Below are 18,231 nucleotides of genomic sequence, written 5' to 3'. Positions count from 1 at the left end.
TTTTTGCTTTACGTCGCACCGACACACATAGGTCTTACGGCGACGATGGGACAGAAAAGGCCTAGAAATGGAAAGGAAGTGGTTGTGGCCTTAAGGTACAGCTCCAGCATTTGCCTGGTGTGAAAATGGGAAACCATGGAAAACCATCTTCAGGGCTGCCGTCAGTGGGATTCGAACCCACCATCTCCAGGATGCGAGCTCATAGGTGTGCATACCTAACCGCACGGCCGACTCGCCCGGTCATACCCCTATGAACAGCATATTTTGTTGTGGAATACATTGTCAAGTTTTCTTAGTTGTTGTCAAAGGTGTACCTTAGCTATCAGAACCTTTCTGACAATGTTTTTTTGGACAAGTTGTGTGACATATGGTGTGCGAGTCAGCTTTTGTTTGTTGAGCAATCCGTCTGAGATTCCTATCAGGCAGTACGACCTCGTTTGGTGATTATGCTTAAATTTTAGACACTAGTGTACATATCAGGCAGAGCTGTCATGAAGCAACATGGCCCTGGGTATCTTGTAGTGAAGACACTGTTATCTGAAGTAAACTTACTAAACAGAGGGTACCATGTATTTTTTGTTGATTAGTTTTTTTTTTTTACCAGTAAACCCCTGGGCCCTGTTTCATAAAACTAACTAATAATATTAGCTAATAATATTAGAACTCATAAAAATAATTGTTAACCAAATTCTGTTTCATAAAGATTTACACATGACTAATAAAATATCTTCACTAATAATATTAGTTCATTAGTCAGCTGATACAAATGGAGGTTAGAATAGGTCTGTTGCATATGTTCTTGGTTTGGGTTTGTTTCTAGCAGTAGGCTAATGCTTGACTACAACCGACTATTAAACCACATGTTTAAAAGCTCACTTGAGATTTTCGTTGTTGTGACTTCAATACATATGAAAATGGATAAAAGAAGTGAAAATAATGTGAGAGAAGAAAATTTATTTGCGGAAAGTGATTAAGATAAAGCGTCAACTATTCGCAGCCTTTTTCATACTATAACTCTCCTTGTTCCTTATACTTTTTATTTCATGTGCTCTTAAAAATCTCTGTTGAGATGGACTAACAAAATCGTTGTTTACTACTGCTGTTGGTGGGGGCAGTAAAATAACAGCCACGGTATCCCCTGCCTGTCGTAAGAGGCGACTAAAAGGGGTCCCAGGGCTCTCAACTTGGGAGCGTGTGTTGGTGGACATGGGGCACTGAAATGAGTCCTGCCATTGCTTCAACTTACTTCTGCCAGGCTCATTTTCATCTACCCTTCTGACCTCCCTTGTTCAACTCTTGTTCTTTTCCGACCCTGACAGTATTAGGTTGCGAGGCCGAGAGAGTCTTTCATTATGATGCCCTTCGTGGCCCTTCTCTTTCTTTAGCTGATACCTTCATTTTAAAAATGTCGGATCCTTTCCATTTTTTTATCTGATTGGTGTTATTATAGATGACGGTTGCCTAGTTGTAGCCTACTTCCTCTTAAAACAATAATCATCACCAGCATCATCTTGGTTTACTGGTAATATAAGCCAAGATTTTAAAAGATACTTGGAGTGTCCGAGCAGAACTGCACTAGAGAAACACAATGATACTGTGTATCACTACCGACCGGTGGAGTGCAATGCGAAGCTGCTGTTTTAAAGTTATGCTTCATTCCTTGCAGTGGAATGTTCTATTACCTACCAATCCTATCAAGCATATACTCAAAAGTTATGTAATCTAACCTAAATCTCCCATTGTACCGGTATTCATATGTTTGTTACATGTCAGTACAGGCTGTTTTTGACGTAACATTTATTGAATGGTGAATACCTACACTCGTTCCTAATCACTATTTGAATCAGAGTCAACCATTTCAGTGATCTTCATGATTTTATGCCTAAATATTAAAATACCGCTCACTTTGGTTTCACTAATAATATGAATTATGAATGAAAATACACTCATGGAAATAATCCTAATAATATGAGTAACTTTTATTAGTCATGTTGTCTATGAAACAATTTACTAATATTATTAGGAACATCTACTAATAATTTTGACTCATAAACTAATAACTAATATTATTAACTAATAATTTTATGAAACATAATACTAATATTATTAGTTAATATTATTGGTTTCTTACTAATAATATTAGTGAAAGATGTTTTATGGCCATAGATTTGTACAAAATTTGCACCTTCATTACAATGACTATGAGAAGGAATAGGAAATGTATGCCTAAAAATATAGACAAGAAATATGAGATGTGTGAGGCCAAGTATTTTAGATGAATTGCTTTTCATGATATTCAGGGGGGGGGGGGCGGAAAGTCACATACTGTACTCCTTTTTCCACTAATTCTGAAGCTAAAGATAGTAAGCGTGTAGATAACAGAAGAAAGAGTTAAGTGATATAACCTGATATGATTCTTCATTTTTCATGCTTGATTTTCTCGCATCTCTTTTCCTTGCATAGAATGTGTCAGCTGTTAGTTTGTGAACATTCTGATCTATTTCAAGCTTTCGTAGTTGTGATTCCAAATCAGCCTTTTCATCAGGTTTCAAAGAACACACCAATTACCTTTCTTCTATTGCCTTTTTATCAGCCAGATATTTGTTACAAGTGCTACAGGTATCACTACGAGGGTATCCAAATGATATATTAAATTTCTCGTTAAATATCTTCCCATAAAATTCGTAAGATACTTCAGGTAAATTTTTGTCTTTGTACATTTCATACATCTTATGTATGTTCAAATCTTCTGGAAGGTAAATTTTGTTCGTTTTTTCCTTGCTATAGTGATTAGGTCGGCCCTTAAAAGATACTTCATGATCTTCTAGACCTTGTACAACATATGCAGATTTCTTATTGTGTTCGTGTATATATATTTACCACGCTTATCCTTTGGTGCCTGACCATGACATTTGAATGACTGCTGCAATGTTTGTAATCTCCTACCAGTTATACCATGTATTGCAATAAATGCCTTTGCACAGACGGGAACATCAACAACAGCAGAAGTATCACTATTTACAAGAGCTGCTCTTACCTTGTAATAATACGACAAATTGTGAAAATTCGCATCATTTTCATATTATCTGGGCCTGCGATTCTTAACTGGCTGAAATATTATTAGTCCAAAAAGATAGGCATTTTGTTCATCATAGGACGCCATTTCATTAAACTCTTTAATTATATGTTTTCTTTCCATTTCAGATACGGTTTTAAAGCACTCAAGTCTTCTACATTCACAGTCAGGCCCAGATTCATGTGAACATAACCTCATCTTCTTAATAACATCAGTCATACTGCCATGCTTTAACCTCTTCTTTGTGTTGTTTTTACTCTTTGTCTCATACACCACATCAGAATCAGTTTCAGGATTATCACTCATAGTAATATTATATTTTGCACTTAACAAAATAATAAGCAAAACACAGGAAATGTCCACTATGCAGAAGAATGCATCACAAACCAACTGACTTCATTATCTATAGCACCAATGGAAAAGAAACAATGAATTATGATTAAAAAAATGACTACCATCATTCTTGCACAGTATACTAATGACATCCAGCATTCTTGCAGTGTATACCAAATTTTCTTTTCCTCATATCTCATGGACTATCCACAATTTCAACTTCGCCTTTTAACCACATATTCTAAGCCATATAAATAATATAATGGCACCCTCAGCTCATTTTCGATGCAAAAGTGACATCATTTATTTTTGCAGTGGACTCTTTGTTGTTATTCAAATTAGTGCTGGTTTTAATTTATGCACAAATTTGAAGCAATAGAGTATGAGAGTAATATTTTGTAGTTTTATATATTTTGACTTACAAGGAAGTGAGATTATTTAAAAATAAGTTGGATTATTAACAAGAAAAATTTATACTTTACATGAGAAAATCGAAGAAATACACATGGTATATCAAATTTTATTTTTTAAGAAACAAACTGATTTATATTTTGTTTTCTTTCTTTATAATGAACAGTAGGTGTTGTGTGTGATGTCATTATATAACTTGTACTCAAATTTCAAAAATACCATTGAGAAAATGCATGCAGAATTTGGATTCTTTTAAAAATTGTAGCAGCCTACAAAAATAAAGATTTACATATGCATTTTAAAGTTTAAAATTATTTTTATATCAACTGTAGGACGTGTATTAATATAATGGTTAGAATAAGAAAAAAGTTCAGTATGCTATGACCAACGGTTCAATTCCTACCAATATTTTAGTATAAGTAAGTAAATGGCATTAAATATGCTTGGCATTTTTCGCATGGGTATGCACTTCAGGCCTGGCACTAAGAGAGTTAAACTGCAACATTCAACTATAGCCGACGCATGAGTAACAATGTCGCAGTTTGCTACGTTACTCCTTGAACTAGCGAAAACATTCTTTTCGAGCCACAGTATTGCCAACTTGTACATTAGTGTAAGTATCTGTAGTAGCTATGTTGTTGTAAGTAACAAACCTGAAGTCACTTTGTTATTAATACTGTTGTTTGTTAGGCAATAAAACAAAATTAACAGCCTTTTTTATTATAGTCAACAATAATGCATTATTGAAGTCCATCAGCAGTCAGTAATTACTCGAGCCAGTTCCTGTTAGCAGATGGAACAACTATAGCATATGAAATTCAGGATTTGATAGCATTATTTCTTTTGGACTTATGATTGCTTTGTTTTGTGAACAAGTCCAAAACTGATTGTGCAGCATGAGAGTTAAAGTAGAATCGTACAGCAGAAATAAAGTTATGGAAGAAAAAGGATAACCTCCACCAAGAAATTATTTAAGTAGCCTAATAAAGAAAATGTTCAATTGCTAACTCAAAAACTTCACAGATATTGACTAAGAATCCTACTTTACTACAACTAAATAATCACACAATATCTTCAAATTTACATGCACTAATGTCTACACTAAAACATGCATTACAAAACTACACATCTAGGCAAGTAAAAAGTGAATTCCCCACATGACACACAAAAGATTAACAAATACTTTTCCACTTACCCCAATATTCCGCAGAAGATCACTGACAATGTTCATGCTTAGAATCCTGTTGGAAGGAGTGAGAGGAATATTCTGACCATCTCCATTCTGGCCAACTGCACATAGGTCAAAACACAGCATTAATTTACACACCGATTTCAATTAGGTAATGAATGAGCTGAAACTTGCCATTGTGCAGTAGTATACGACAAGCAGAAATCTCTACACTTAATTTCTTGGGCTCCAAGCAATAACACATCTCGTTCTACGCCAGCTCCAAGTTTATTTTGACAGAATGGTAACTTTCGGTCATGCATACGCAATAATTAATAAAATGATACAATCTCAAATGTGAGGAGTATTTGACATATAAGTATCTATTTAAATAACTTCAGGGTATGATATTTTTCAAAACAGTCCCTGGGTGGAAGTCCTGGGTTCTTAGAAATCTCTTTACGTATGTATCTACTAGTCCCAGACAAGATTTTTCCAAGTATTACACCAGACAAAAATAACTGAAAAAAATTGTGGGGCATCCCAAAGTTTAGACCTAACTTCCCACCACTTTGTGCTCTGGAAACGAACTGTGGCAAATAAGCACCATGAACTTCATACATCTTCCAATTGGCTATTTATAGCCTGGGAACCACATAAGCTCTTCCATTACTATCAGATCTACAATCTCCAACATTGTCACTTTCACTGCTCAAGTCGCTTAAATTAGCAAGTTAACCTTCATTCTCACTAAAGCCAATAACATGAGATTCCTTGCTATCATTAATTCGTTCAGTAAATCGTTAATTTCATCCATACACATTCACTTCCTACCTCAGCCCAACATTAACAGATCGTTTGTGACAAAACACCAATAACGAAACATAAAACTACTATTGAATGACTGGAACTGTTCTTGACTTGGATCCTGACGCAAAATTCAATACTCTTAGGAAAGAAAATGAGAACATTCAGATCAATATGAAAGAGTTAGAAGGAAGTTTGCTAAAATGCTAACTTCTAAGCAGAACAACTGAGCCATCTTCCTGACTTCTCCTTTCCATTAGAATTGCTAATCCAGATCTAATTTAATGCACACCAAATAGCCACAAGATTATCTATACAATGCATAAGGTTATAAGTACCGTAATGGAAAGGAACAAAAGGAGCATATCACGTTATATACCAATAAAAGAACACGAACAGGATAGGCACAACGACAGGTCAGCATTGGAAGAGGAAGCAGTAGACAAGAAGAATAGGACAAACATGAAAACACCAAAAGAGCAATCTCCAAATCTTCATGCACAGCTGTCTTCTTTTTGTCTCCTCTCTTCACTTTTAGTGTGTTCAGCTTTCTTCTAATTCCATTACTACAATATTGATGACCTATCAACATGCCCTCTCACTGAGCATTGAAAACCACCCTCCTAATGAAGCTGGGAAGTAGGAAAGAAACTGGGCTGAGGAAAATGGATGTAGAAAAACTGGTATTGATGAGGAGAGATTTGAACCATGTACCAGTCACGCTGTGTTTTTCTCACCAGCGACACAGCAGCCATCTGCCGAGTTCAATATATTTATTCCAGCCTTGGATGCAAGGCAAGCCTGTTGGTGCCTATCGAAAGACATATTTTTGTGAGTTGAGTGCCGTTCTATTTTGTGTATTAAATGATGAAGTGTATTGTGGCTAAGTATATGTTTACAACTGCACAACATGTGTTTATTAGGATTCAGTCAGCCCATCATGTCCAAACATGACTTCAAGGTTCCCAGTGTAGAAGTTGTAGGTTCCTCCGATTTTTTATCTCCCGAGTATTTAAGGCAATGCATCTGTGAAAATCCTAGAAACTACCATTTTCATCCTTTCTCCTTAAAATTTGGATCATTTTATGTCAGTATCAATATGATATAACATACAAAGTTTACAAGTTTCTATCAACAACAGTTTTTGAGATATTAAAAATTTTTAAAAACTTTCCGATGTATTTATAAAATGCTCCTCGGACCAAATGGCTAAACAGATCTGGCTGAAAATGTTACCTTGGTTTTAAAATACTAATATACATGAAGTGATGCATGAGTTTTGACAAATTTTAATTACACTAAAGGGAAAAAAATTCACATAGGCATAACTTATTTTATGATGATCATGGTGAGAAAACCAACTGCTCCTGAAATATTGCAAATATTGTAAAATTTGCACATCAGTGTGTTATTCTGTTGTATCTGAAACAATCTTAAGAATTTCAAGTAGATTGGCTGAAAAATGTGGCATGAGGAGCATTTTAAATCTTGAAAAGTGTTGGGGAAAAAATTCTGAGAAAAATGGGATTGAAATTTTGGAGATGATGATGATGAGCTTTCAACTGCTCTGACAGGAACTCAATATTGGCACTGGTGCACAAATTTGAAACAACTTGAAATCTTGTGAGTGAAACCGGGAAGCTTCGCTCATCTACACAGCTGGCAGCTATTATGGATGTTCAGGAGCAACTGCAGTAGTCACCCTGAAAGTCATTAACTCTAACTTAGTCACCCTGAAAGTCATTAACTCTAACTTAGTCACCCTGAAAGTCATTAACTCGAACTCTTTGCAGGCGGAAACATATATATCTCCATTTGAATTCTACGGCTTTACTAGCCGAGGAGGTACACAAATATACTCACACACAGCAGAAGTTGTTCCTTCAACTCTACTGATGAGGGTAATCTCCTCAATATCTTGCAATATTTTTTCTCCTGTGAATGAAAGTTGCGTAATACACACACTCCACACCGCAGCTTTTTGTGCACGCACTTATTACACATTTTTGCGGTTTTCCGGTGACATGGCGTCGCAAAAACAGATTAGCGACTCCGATATAGTGTCAATATTGGATGATACAGAGAAAGACATATCAGATTTTAGTGTATGTGACTGAATTATACAGTAGATTGACTGTTAAACCATCAACACAGACCTATAATGAAATTAACCATGTGACTCTGAAGTCGAAAATTCTTTCTCCAGCTCATGTGAGAGCAACAACCACACACATGACCCTGGCAATGACAGAATAGATTATAAGTAATAAAGAGTCTCAGAACTACGACTATTATTCCCGTTCGTAATATTGATCAAGGACCAATGTTGCCATCAAACTTTAGTACTGAAACACACCCTACAGAATATTTATTTATGTTATTTGTGTGGGGCGTGGGATCAACTGCCGTGACTATTCTTTAACTAATTATTCCACTTTATAACAAACAAAAGAACGGTAGGGGTAGACCAAGGTATGAATATGACAAGCAGATTAGAGCAGATGTAGGATGCAATAGTTACGTAGAAATGAAAAGGTTAGCGCAGGATAGAGTGGCATGGAGAGCTGCATCAAACCAGTCTATGGACTGATGACTCAAACAAAAGCACAAAATGAAACCAAAACATAATTGAGAAGTGTATTCTTATACATATATTTCATAATAGTGGACTAATGTGTAGCGAGCAGAGTCACCACACTACGGCTATGGAGCTTAGCTCTGCATTCGAGAGACATGAGCTTGATCTCCACTGTCAGCTGTCCTGGGAATGATTTTCCGTGATTTTCCATTTTCACGTCCAGGCAAAAGCCGGGACAGTTCTTATTTGTAGGCTACAGCAGTTTATTTCCACCTACTTACCCAGTTTCATTCCCCATCATTCATTTCATCTTCATTAGCTCCTCAACTGAGGTTTACATCTGGAAGGGCATCCGCCATACAAACACGCCATGTAAATTCACCTCACCTCATCTCCGAACCCTTATCAGGAAATCCTTTCCTCGGTCATTCTCTTTATGTGTCCATACCAACTAAGTCTGGATGTCTCTATCCTATTCTGTAGTGGCTCTTCTTTTACTATATCTCGAACCTTCTCATTTCTCATCTTATCCCATCTTGTCACTCCTATCCTGCTTCTCAGAACTTTTATTTCACTTGCCTGTATTCTATTCACAGCTCTCTGCCTCGTTACCCAAGTCTCAACTGCATACGTCACAATAGGTATATAGTACATCCTGTATATCACCCTTTTGCTCCTCTGAGGGACATCCTTGCTCCAAACCAGGCTTCTGACACTTTTCAGGAATGCTCCTGCTTGTCTTCCACGCTCAATTATTTCCTTATCATTTTTTCCACTTTCCTCTATGATACTTCCTAAGTACTTGAAACTCTCTACCTTCCTAAGCTGTTCCCCTCCAAGCATTATCCCTCTCATAGGCCTCTCCTTCTTTTTAGTTATGATTACTATCTTGCTCTTTTGGGCATTAAATTTCATTTCATATTGTTCCACCTCATCTACCCAAGCATCTAACTGTTCCTGGATATCTTTTTCCTTTTCTCCCCAGACTAACAAGTCATCTGCAAACATCATCACTTCAATTTTTCATTCTCCAATTTTCCTTGCTTCTTTTGTCATTATCTCGTCCATTGTTACTACGAAGAGCAAAGGAGACAGAGCACTTCCTTGTTTTAATCCACCAGTTTGCTCAAACCAGCCTGTTCTCTCCCGTATTTTCACATAACTGACACTCCCGTTGTACATCTCCTTCAATCTTTCTACGGTCTGTTCCTCGACACCTTTTCTCTGTAAGGCTTCCCATACCTTGTTTCTACACATACGGTCATAAGCTTTCTCAAAGTCAACGAAGGCCATCACTAGATCCTTACCCCATTCATAATGACACTCTTGTAGTTGCCCTACTGCGAATATAAGGTCTACTGTGGACCTTCCTGATCTGAAGCCATACTGCTCTTCTCTTAACTTTTCTTCCACCCTCTTTCTGATGCTATTCTCCAGAATCTTCTCATACACCTTTGCACAGTGGCATATATCAATGTGACTCCCCTATAGTTTTTAAATTCTTTCCTATTCCCCTTCTTGTAAATAATTATTACCCCCTGCCTTCAAGTCTTTCTTTTGCTTCCATACTACTTTCAACACACGATAAAGCCACTGTTTCCCTACCTCTCCTGCTGCCTTCACCATCTCAATACTCACATCATCTAACCCTGGGGCTTTCCCTCCTTTCATCTTGTCCAGTGCTAGCTCCACTTATGCCCATGTTGTCTTTTTCTTCTTCCATATTTTTTACTTCCTCCCGGCTTCTACTTTCCTCCTCAGAGCATTCTTTTGGGTTTAGTAAATCTTCAAAATACTCCTTCCACATTCCTTTTAGTTTCTCCATTTCCTGCACTTCATTTCCATTTTTGTCTATCATTATAACATCTTCCCTCTTGCTCTTGACCATTCGATACAGTACTTTTTTATTTCCTTTGCTATCCTCTTCCATCATGTTTGTCCACGTTTCCATCCATTTTTTCTCCTCTGTTACAACCTTTTAAGCTTCTTCCTTTTTCCGTCTCATATTCTCGTCTTGTCTCCGTTGTCCTCTGTTGAAACCACACTCTGAAAGCTTTATTCTTCTACCTAACTGCCGCTCTGACTCTGTCGTTCCACCATGGGATCTCCTTGCATCTTTTCCTGGCACTAGTTCTCCCACAAACTTCCTCTGCAGTTTTTACTAGTGTCCTTTTGAACCTTTCCCATTCCTCCTCATCTGTTTTTTTATCATCTGCTGGTATGTTCAATCTTATTTTTTCCTGGTATTCTTCCTTGGGTTCCTTTTCCTTCAGTTTCCATATTCTGATACGTCTTTCTTGCTTCTCTGTTCTCTTCCTTTCTATCACTGTCCTCAGTTTCATTACCAGTAGTCTGTGGTCACTATCTAGGGCCTCTGACTGTATTACCCTTACATCTATAACATTCCTCTTCATTTCCCAGTCATAGATATGTAATCTACAATGGATTTCCTAGACCAGTCACTGCTATACCATATTATCATATGTCTTTCTCTCTTTTTGAACCACGAATTCCCGACCATCATCCCATTTCTTTTGCACAAATCCAGCAGTCTTTCTCCTCCCTTATTCTGATTTTCCCATCCTTCCACTCCAAGCACGTTCTCATAAGCCTTCATGCCTACATGGGCATTCAAGTCCCCCATTACCACATTATTTTTTCCATTCAATTGTCTCTCCAATTCTTCCTCAAAGTCATCTGTTGCATGCATCCTGTTTCTGGAACATACACTAGTACAATTTCCCAGGTTTTTCCTTTCACTGTTATTTTGACTTTTATTAACCTGTCACTTATCCCTTTTACTTCCTTTTTCAATAAATTTCTTACTACCACTCCTACTCCATTTCGCATTTCCTCATCATTTCCTATCCAGTACAACCAAAAACCATTCCGCAGCTCTCTCCTACCCTCACCCCTCCACTTAGTCTCTGCCAACCCTAGTACATCCAGTTTTCTTCTTTCCATCATGTCTACAACCTCTTCTACTTTTCTGGTCAATGTTTGTATATTCAGTGTGCCAATTCATATTCCTGTTCCTTGCCAGGGTCGTCGTCTGTTACATCCGTTTGGCTTATCATTCCTTGTTTCCTTGAAAGCGAGTTAATATTCATCATCGGCTTGCTAGGCCTGTCATGACTTCATCTCAGAGCCCCGTTACCCGCCATCTTTTTCAGGATTCCTATACGGCCTTCAAAGTTACCGTAGCGATCTCGGGGCCCACACAGTCCCCACTGTACTTCACCCCCAAAGGCTATTTCCTACTTGATGACGTTGCCCATCTCCCACGATGTGGACGAGGGGTTGGACTAATGTGGACTTCAAATTAACCATTCTCAGATCATATCACAGAATGTCACTTGAGCCATTCTTCCAGTGAAAAAATGCTGAGACAATATTTATTTTGTCTTCAGAACGCTTCATACTTGGGTTTCTGGTCTTAAACGAAATATGTGGTTAATTTGGGATTCTTTCATCGATTTAGTAAATTTTCAAAAACTTTACACATCTTTTATTTTTGAAAATTTTTGCCACCAACGTCCACGAATTACCACCACCTAGTAAGGATTAAGATGTCTGAGGAGAGCGGACACACATACTCAATGTGTGGTCTTTTGTAAAAAAAAAAAAATTAGCGTAAAACCATTGTATTTAGTATTAAGTTCGAATGTCTAATAGTTTTAAGACTTGACCTTAAGATTAGTATTAGGCTGAAGATGCCCAAAAATAGGGCAAAACATGTTCCTAACTAGTATTTATAATTCATGTAGGATTTAATCACTACAAAATATAATTGTATTGAATAGGTGGACACAATTTTTTTCTTGAAAGAATTTTACTTATTGTATCTTCAATACGGAACAAAATGAGATTAGTTACTTGTAAGAAGTAGGCTATGCGCTGACAATGGGTTTCACCCTCTCCCTATCTCATTATTATCTCACATCGAGATATGCAGGTCACCCATGAACGAGAAATAGACAGGCCAGCACCAGAGAAGCCAAACATGTTCTTGGATAGACCCAGCACTAAAATCCATATAATTAATTTATTAACCTCTTCAGTGGCACGCCCGAGAAATTCTCGGGTGGCGCACGCCTGCCCATAACGTCACCGCCCGAGAAATTCTCGTTTAGCTGCAGTGTTCATTTCGCGATCGCCCAACAATTTCTCGGGTAACTAATCTCTTTGGAAAATGATTTCCAGCCGTATTCACGAAGCGTCTGGCCTAAAATATGCCTTATCTTCTCTACTTTACATATACAACCTCTGGCCAGCTGATGAGGTAAACAGAAATGGCGAGCGCGAAATGGAAGAAAAGTTTGTCTGAAGAAAAAAATAAGGAACTAAGTTACATCAAAGATGAATCTCTAAGTGACACTAGTATTTCTGATAGTAGCGATAATGATTCTATTGATTTTTCATATGATTACCTTAGTAATTCTAGTAAAAGTGAAGAAGATATTACGTCAGAAGCTAAGGTGATGGTAGATGTTGAATATACATTCGTGTGGAAAATGTGTAAGCCTGGGGATAGTGTGCGACATATTATTAATCCATTTACGGGAAATCATGGTGTGAGGGTTGGATTATTACCAGAGGTGAGTGCGATTGACTGTTTTGAACTGATTCTAACAGATGAAGTTGTAAATTTGACAGTGACAGAAAAACATTTGTTCGCCCTATGCTAAAAGCGCATTGAAAAACTTGTAAATAAATCTCCACATGTGAGGGCACAGTTTTGGAAAAATATATCTTACAAAATTTGGCAATTTATTGTGTTAGTGTTGCTGATGGGAATAATACAAAAGCCTGAAATAAAAATGTATTGCTCACACGACAGTATACTCAAAACACCGACATTTTATGAAACTAAATCACAGGCCTACGGTAAAAAACTGTAAATAGAGTGTAAAGTATGATTTTATTAACCTTTAATAATATATGAATGTGTTCCCTTAATAATTGTTACTCATTCCTTGCTTCTTAAAAATAAAAAATTTTCTCCGAAAAACTTCACTTTTCTGGCACAGGAGGTCTGCCAAAACCCGCCACCGAAGGGATAAATTAACTAATTAATAAATAAATGAATAAATAAATAAATAAATAAATAAATAAATAAATAAATAAATAAATAAATAAATAAATAAATAAATAAATAAATAAATAATAAATAAAATTAAATACACTGTAGAGAAGAGAGTTAAACAACTCCACAGCAACTCCAAATTCAATGCTCAGGATGTAGTGATATGGGATGAAAATGAAGCTAAAGTTGAAAAGAGGCTAAATAAATGGGATAATCTAAGCAGTTTGGCCTTAGAATAAGTCACTCTAAAAACAGTAGTGTCACCAGACAGTCGCCAGAGAATACATACCAACATCACACTCGACGGAACAAAGTTGAAAGAGGTCAAGCCGTTCCAATACCTTGGTAGTGTGGTGACGGTAGATAAAAGATCAAGAGCACAGTTTTACCATATAGTAAGAAAGCTTCTCTGAGATAACCAAGGCCCTTAAAGGTCAAAGTAAGTACTCTACAAGAGCTTCTTTGTGTTATTTACCATTATTTACCACATTCAGCATACAAACCTGCACACCAACCAAGAGATATTGGCAAACTTCGAGCTGTAGAAATGATGTCCTTAAGATCAATGGTACAGAAAACAAGGAGGGACAAGATAATAAATGAGGAAATACAATATCAAGAGCAGGTGGAAGAGCCACTTAAGCAAGTCTGTGTTGAAACTAGATTAAGATGGTTTGGTCACCTAAAGAAAATGGGTACAGAGAGAACAGCCAGAATGTATTTTGAGAAAGAAATAGAGTGCAAGAGACCAAGAGGAAGAGATGGTTCGACCAAATAAAGTAAGACCTAGAAAGTTGAGGGTTGGAGTGGCAACATCTTGAAGACAAAGGTGTCTACCTAGTTAGAAAGAAGTGGAGAACATTCATTCACTGCATCCAGGCAACAGAAACTGATTTATGATGATGATAATGGAAATTATTTCTTATGATCACACTTCAAAGGTTGCAAACTTGATGTCTACTATAGAAAGCTTTAACTCAAAACAGGACCTGTAAAGAAGACTAATGTAAAAGTTATCTAAGGAGAACAAATGTACCCTGATTGAAATAAATGGAGAATACTCGGTACACTGCACCTGGGAAATAGGAGAGAGTTTGATGATGATGATGATGTATATTTTCCTGAACAGCCAATTTAAAATGTTTTCAACCCTCATGCAGTGTTTTCAATTTCCTGTACAAAAATGTCTTGATCCAAGTAAATATAATATAGAAATTTCACTGCTGTTCACACAATTCTTCAAAACTAGGATTTGCTGACATTTTACTTTTCTCTTATATAAAACTGTACTCAATATGAAATAATGTAAACCTCACTTTGTTCTATCACACTTTCAATCATTGTGAAGTACTTTTTACAATGTTGTCAGCACATTATCATCAACAGCATATCACAAAAAACATGTGCGTCTAATTAAACTTCTAAACAAATGAAGTGTACCTATTTTCTTTAAACTATTTATCATCTAATGGGTTCCTTTGCTAGTGAGACTTAGAGTTTACAGAGCACATTGTCTTCTGATACGGGCTAGATCAAATTTGTTACTTTCATAGACCTGTCTCAGGCTTGGCTTTGGCAATATGAAAGTGACTGAGGTGTGAGTGGTGCTAGTCATGCCTTTCCTTATGCAGCCGGTGAAAATGTCACTCAAAACATTGGTTGGTGTGTACATTTCAATTGGGCTTGGCAGACTGATATATAACAGCTACTTCTGGCGTGTTGAGAAAAGCAACGAGAAACTATATCACTCATTTCCCTAGAATACCTCTTCGGTGATGCCTAGGCCATCTATGACAGCTGATGGTAGAACTGTTGAGGATCCAACTAGCCTTCAGGATGAATGCTCAACATACATATAGGAAGGAAGGAAGGAAGGAAGGAAGGAAGGAAGGAAGGAAGGAAGGAAGGAAGGAAGGAAGGAAGGAAGGAAGGAAGGAAGGAAGGAAGGAAAACTAGAAATAAAAAAGGAAATGTTTAAAAATCTGCATTAAGATATAATTAATATTAACTTTGCACACCAACACAAGAGTAAATTCAGTCTGAAAACCATGAAGTCCAAACAGCAGTTCTGAATGCGAAAGAACAAAATACAAAAACTGTATAAAGGATGCCATGCATACATACTTTAAAAAAAAAAATAGCATAATAAATATCTTGCAAAATGAACAATAACATGCATCATTCCAATCATGCTTGCAATACTACATGCAACAATGATACAATAGTAGTAGAAAGAAAATACACAGCTTTCAACAAGTTAACACACAAGGACGTCAATGGTTTGACAACATTTCCCAAGGAAGGGCTGGTAAATGTTTGCCTACAACTCAATTTTTTTAAAAATTTTGTTTTCTCATTCTTCTAGCTAGTAAGTAGAGCTCCCCACATGTATATATATTATATCCATGTTTATATAAGATGTACATTAACAGGATATGGAGTCACCAGAGCAGAAATGATAAAATTATGTTAAACTATCAAATCTAGATAATACTTTGTATCAGTTTGCATACTCAATTTATTACAAAATGAAGAGGCTTAGATACAAATACGGTATGTATACAGATTCTTAGAATGAAGGCTATGAGACAAACATAACCAACGATTTATTATGAGAGGAAGATGCTTAGGTACATACACATATATAGGGCAGTCCTTATTCAAGGGCACCTATAGTAAAATGTTGAGTGATTTCAACGCACACACCCCAATTTTTTTTTTTACTTTTGGCATGTTTTGACAATGTGCCAAATTTCATCACAATTAATGTTAAGCCTTGCCACACCAGACCTAAATGTCTAAATAAGACTAAAATACTGAGAGAATGTGTGAATTCTATTCTCATAAACAACTGAAATAAACATATATATTGTATTTACGCGAATAATCCCGTCTAATCATTGACGCAAATAAAACCCGCACCCCAATTTCGTGCCTCAAATTTTTAAAAAACTATGCGGGGATTATTTACATAAATGTGGTATTTTTGTAAATATACTTAAATGGATGAAATGAAGAATTACTATATAATAGAATAACACAAAATGTGTAAACATATGATAAATCAACACCAGTTTTAGCATAATTTTTGTTTCTCCTTTCTACAATCAAGGTGTTGACTAAATGTATTCTCTTTGTTCATCAGCTGTGATCTTGTGATCTTGCATTAACTTCACTTCTCTCTCTGTGTATCATTTACCGTCTTAAGGTTTTTCATAGTCTCTTTGATACTAAGGTAGAAAATCTTGCCCAAAAGTTTTGGAACTGCCGCAGGTACAACAGTGTAACTCCTTTTGGTTTCGAAGATTTCCCGCTTCATATTTCTAATCATACATGTTTTTGTGTCATTGTAGACTTTGTAATCAAACAGCAAGACAATCAAAGTCTCTTCATTTAAATACCATAAGTGCTGACAGCCTTAGAGCACTTTCAGAAACTTGAACATTTACTCTTTCGTACTGTTTTCACTCTTTCAATAAGCACGAGTCATTGTAAGGTATTGCAATTGCTGATGAACTCTGAAACCACCACTATGCATATCAACGGTGCGCGAGCAATACCTTGTATCCCACAATGCTCTTCCGATGTATTATCCTCCGTAGGACTGGTCACGCCTCCTGGCCACACATATACAGTTCATCAGAACAATGTTCATTGTGTTCATTTTGCAGTGCCAATGTGTGAAGGAAAATGAACCTCAAATGCATTATAATGTATGTATGTATGTATGTATGTATGTATGTATGTATGTATGTTGGGTATTCAGCCCGAAGGCTGGTTTGATCCTCTACAGCTCCACCAACAGCTGATAGATAGCCTAGGTGTCACTGCAGAGGGAAATGAGGAGTGAGGTAGTTTTCCGTTGCTTTCCTAGGAGTGCGTTAATACTTCATGAACATATACATTTCTACAGTATGGTACAATACGGTTCATTTTCCTACGCCGATATTTAAAGGAACACAACAAACACTGTTCTGATGGACTAGATATTCATGTGTGGCCGGGAGGTATGACCAGTCTTAAGGAAAATAATGGTTAGGAAAGCATTGTGGGATACAAGGTATTGCTCGCACACCATTGATATACTTTGACCACAAACAAACAAGTATTCTTTAGGTCATCCAATTCACTGACAATGAGGGATAGCTGAGAATGAAAGAGGAACATCTTGAACGAATAAATCCCTTTGACCATCCGCCTTGCTACATGATGCAAAGCTTCAGGTGGCCTTACTTTTAGTTTCAAGTCCACAGTTGCCTCCCAAAACATGGTGCACAATTCAGTGAGTTCCCCTAATCATGTTTCAGAAAAAGATAAGTGCTTCTTCACATCTGACACCACTGAAAGCCTCCTCTAAATGATCATGCCCATCTTCAGAATTTGCTTCTTCTACTTCTTTTTTTTGTGACATTCAGCTTATTTGTAAGTTTTTTTGAAAAATATTACATTGGGACTGCCACTTGGGGTAACTCCTTTTCAAACACACTCTGTAACACTAGCTTGTACATGCAATGATGGTAAGGAAATAACATCTATTTTTATGCTTACTGTTCCAGCAAAGGAATAGGTTCATTGAAACAAATGTGTTGGATGTGGTGGTGTCACACCAAAGAATTTGAACTTTCTCGTCCAGTCCCCAAATTTTTATAGCATTTTAAACTGAAAATGATTGTTCCTTCTCACTTGAATTTGGTAATGCAGGCACACCAATGAAATGTTCCTTATTTTCATAGCTTATGATGCTTGGTAGTCTTCCAGTTATTGAATCACTG

The 18,231-nt window shown here is 36.8% G+C and overlaps 1 protein-coding gene across 4 annotated transcripts in view; it reads right to left on the bottom strand.

The window, feature by feature from the left end:
- The window catches only part of nudE (Nuclear distribution protein nudE), a 270,984-nt gene that overhangs the window by 90,609 nt on the left and 162,144 nt on the right, over positions 1-18,231 (bottom strand). For 3 of the 4 annotated variants that reach the window (XR_010860559.2, XM_067150051.2, XM_067150050.2), the window contains exon 7: positions 5,016-5,110. The exons of the other annotated variant lie outside the window; for it this stretch is intronic. Coding sequence is in view for 2 of the 3 variants with exons in the window: in XM_067150051.2 (XP_067006152.1) it covers positions 5,016-5,110 (95 nt within the window). In the remaining variant the exon portion in view is untranslated. The remainder of the gene's footprint in view (positions 1-5,015; positions 5,111-18,231) is intronic. 4 annotated transcript variants of the gene reach the window in all.

Source organism: Anabrus simplex, chromosome 6 (assembly GCF_040414725.1).
Source record: "Anabrus simplex isolate iqAnaSimp1 chromosome 6, ASM4041472v1, whole genome shotgun sequence".
Taxonomy (NCBI): Eukaryota; Metazoa; Arthropoda; class Insecta; order Orthoptera; family Tettigoniidae; genus Anabrus; species Anabrus simplex.
This window is presented reverse-complemented; position numbering and strand designations above follow the sequence as displayed.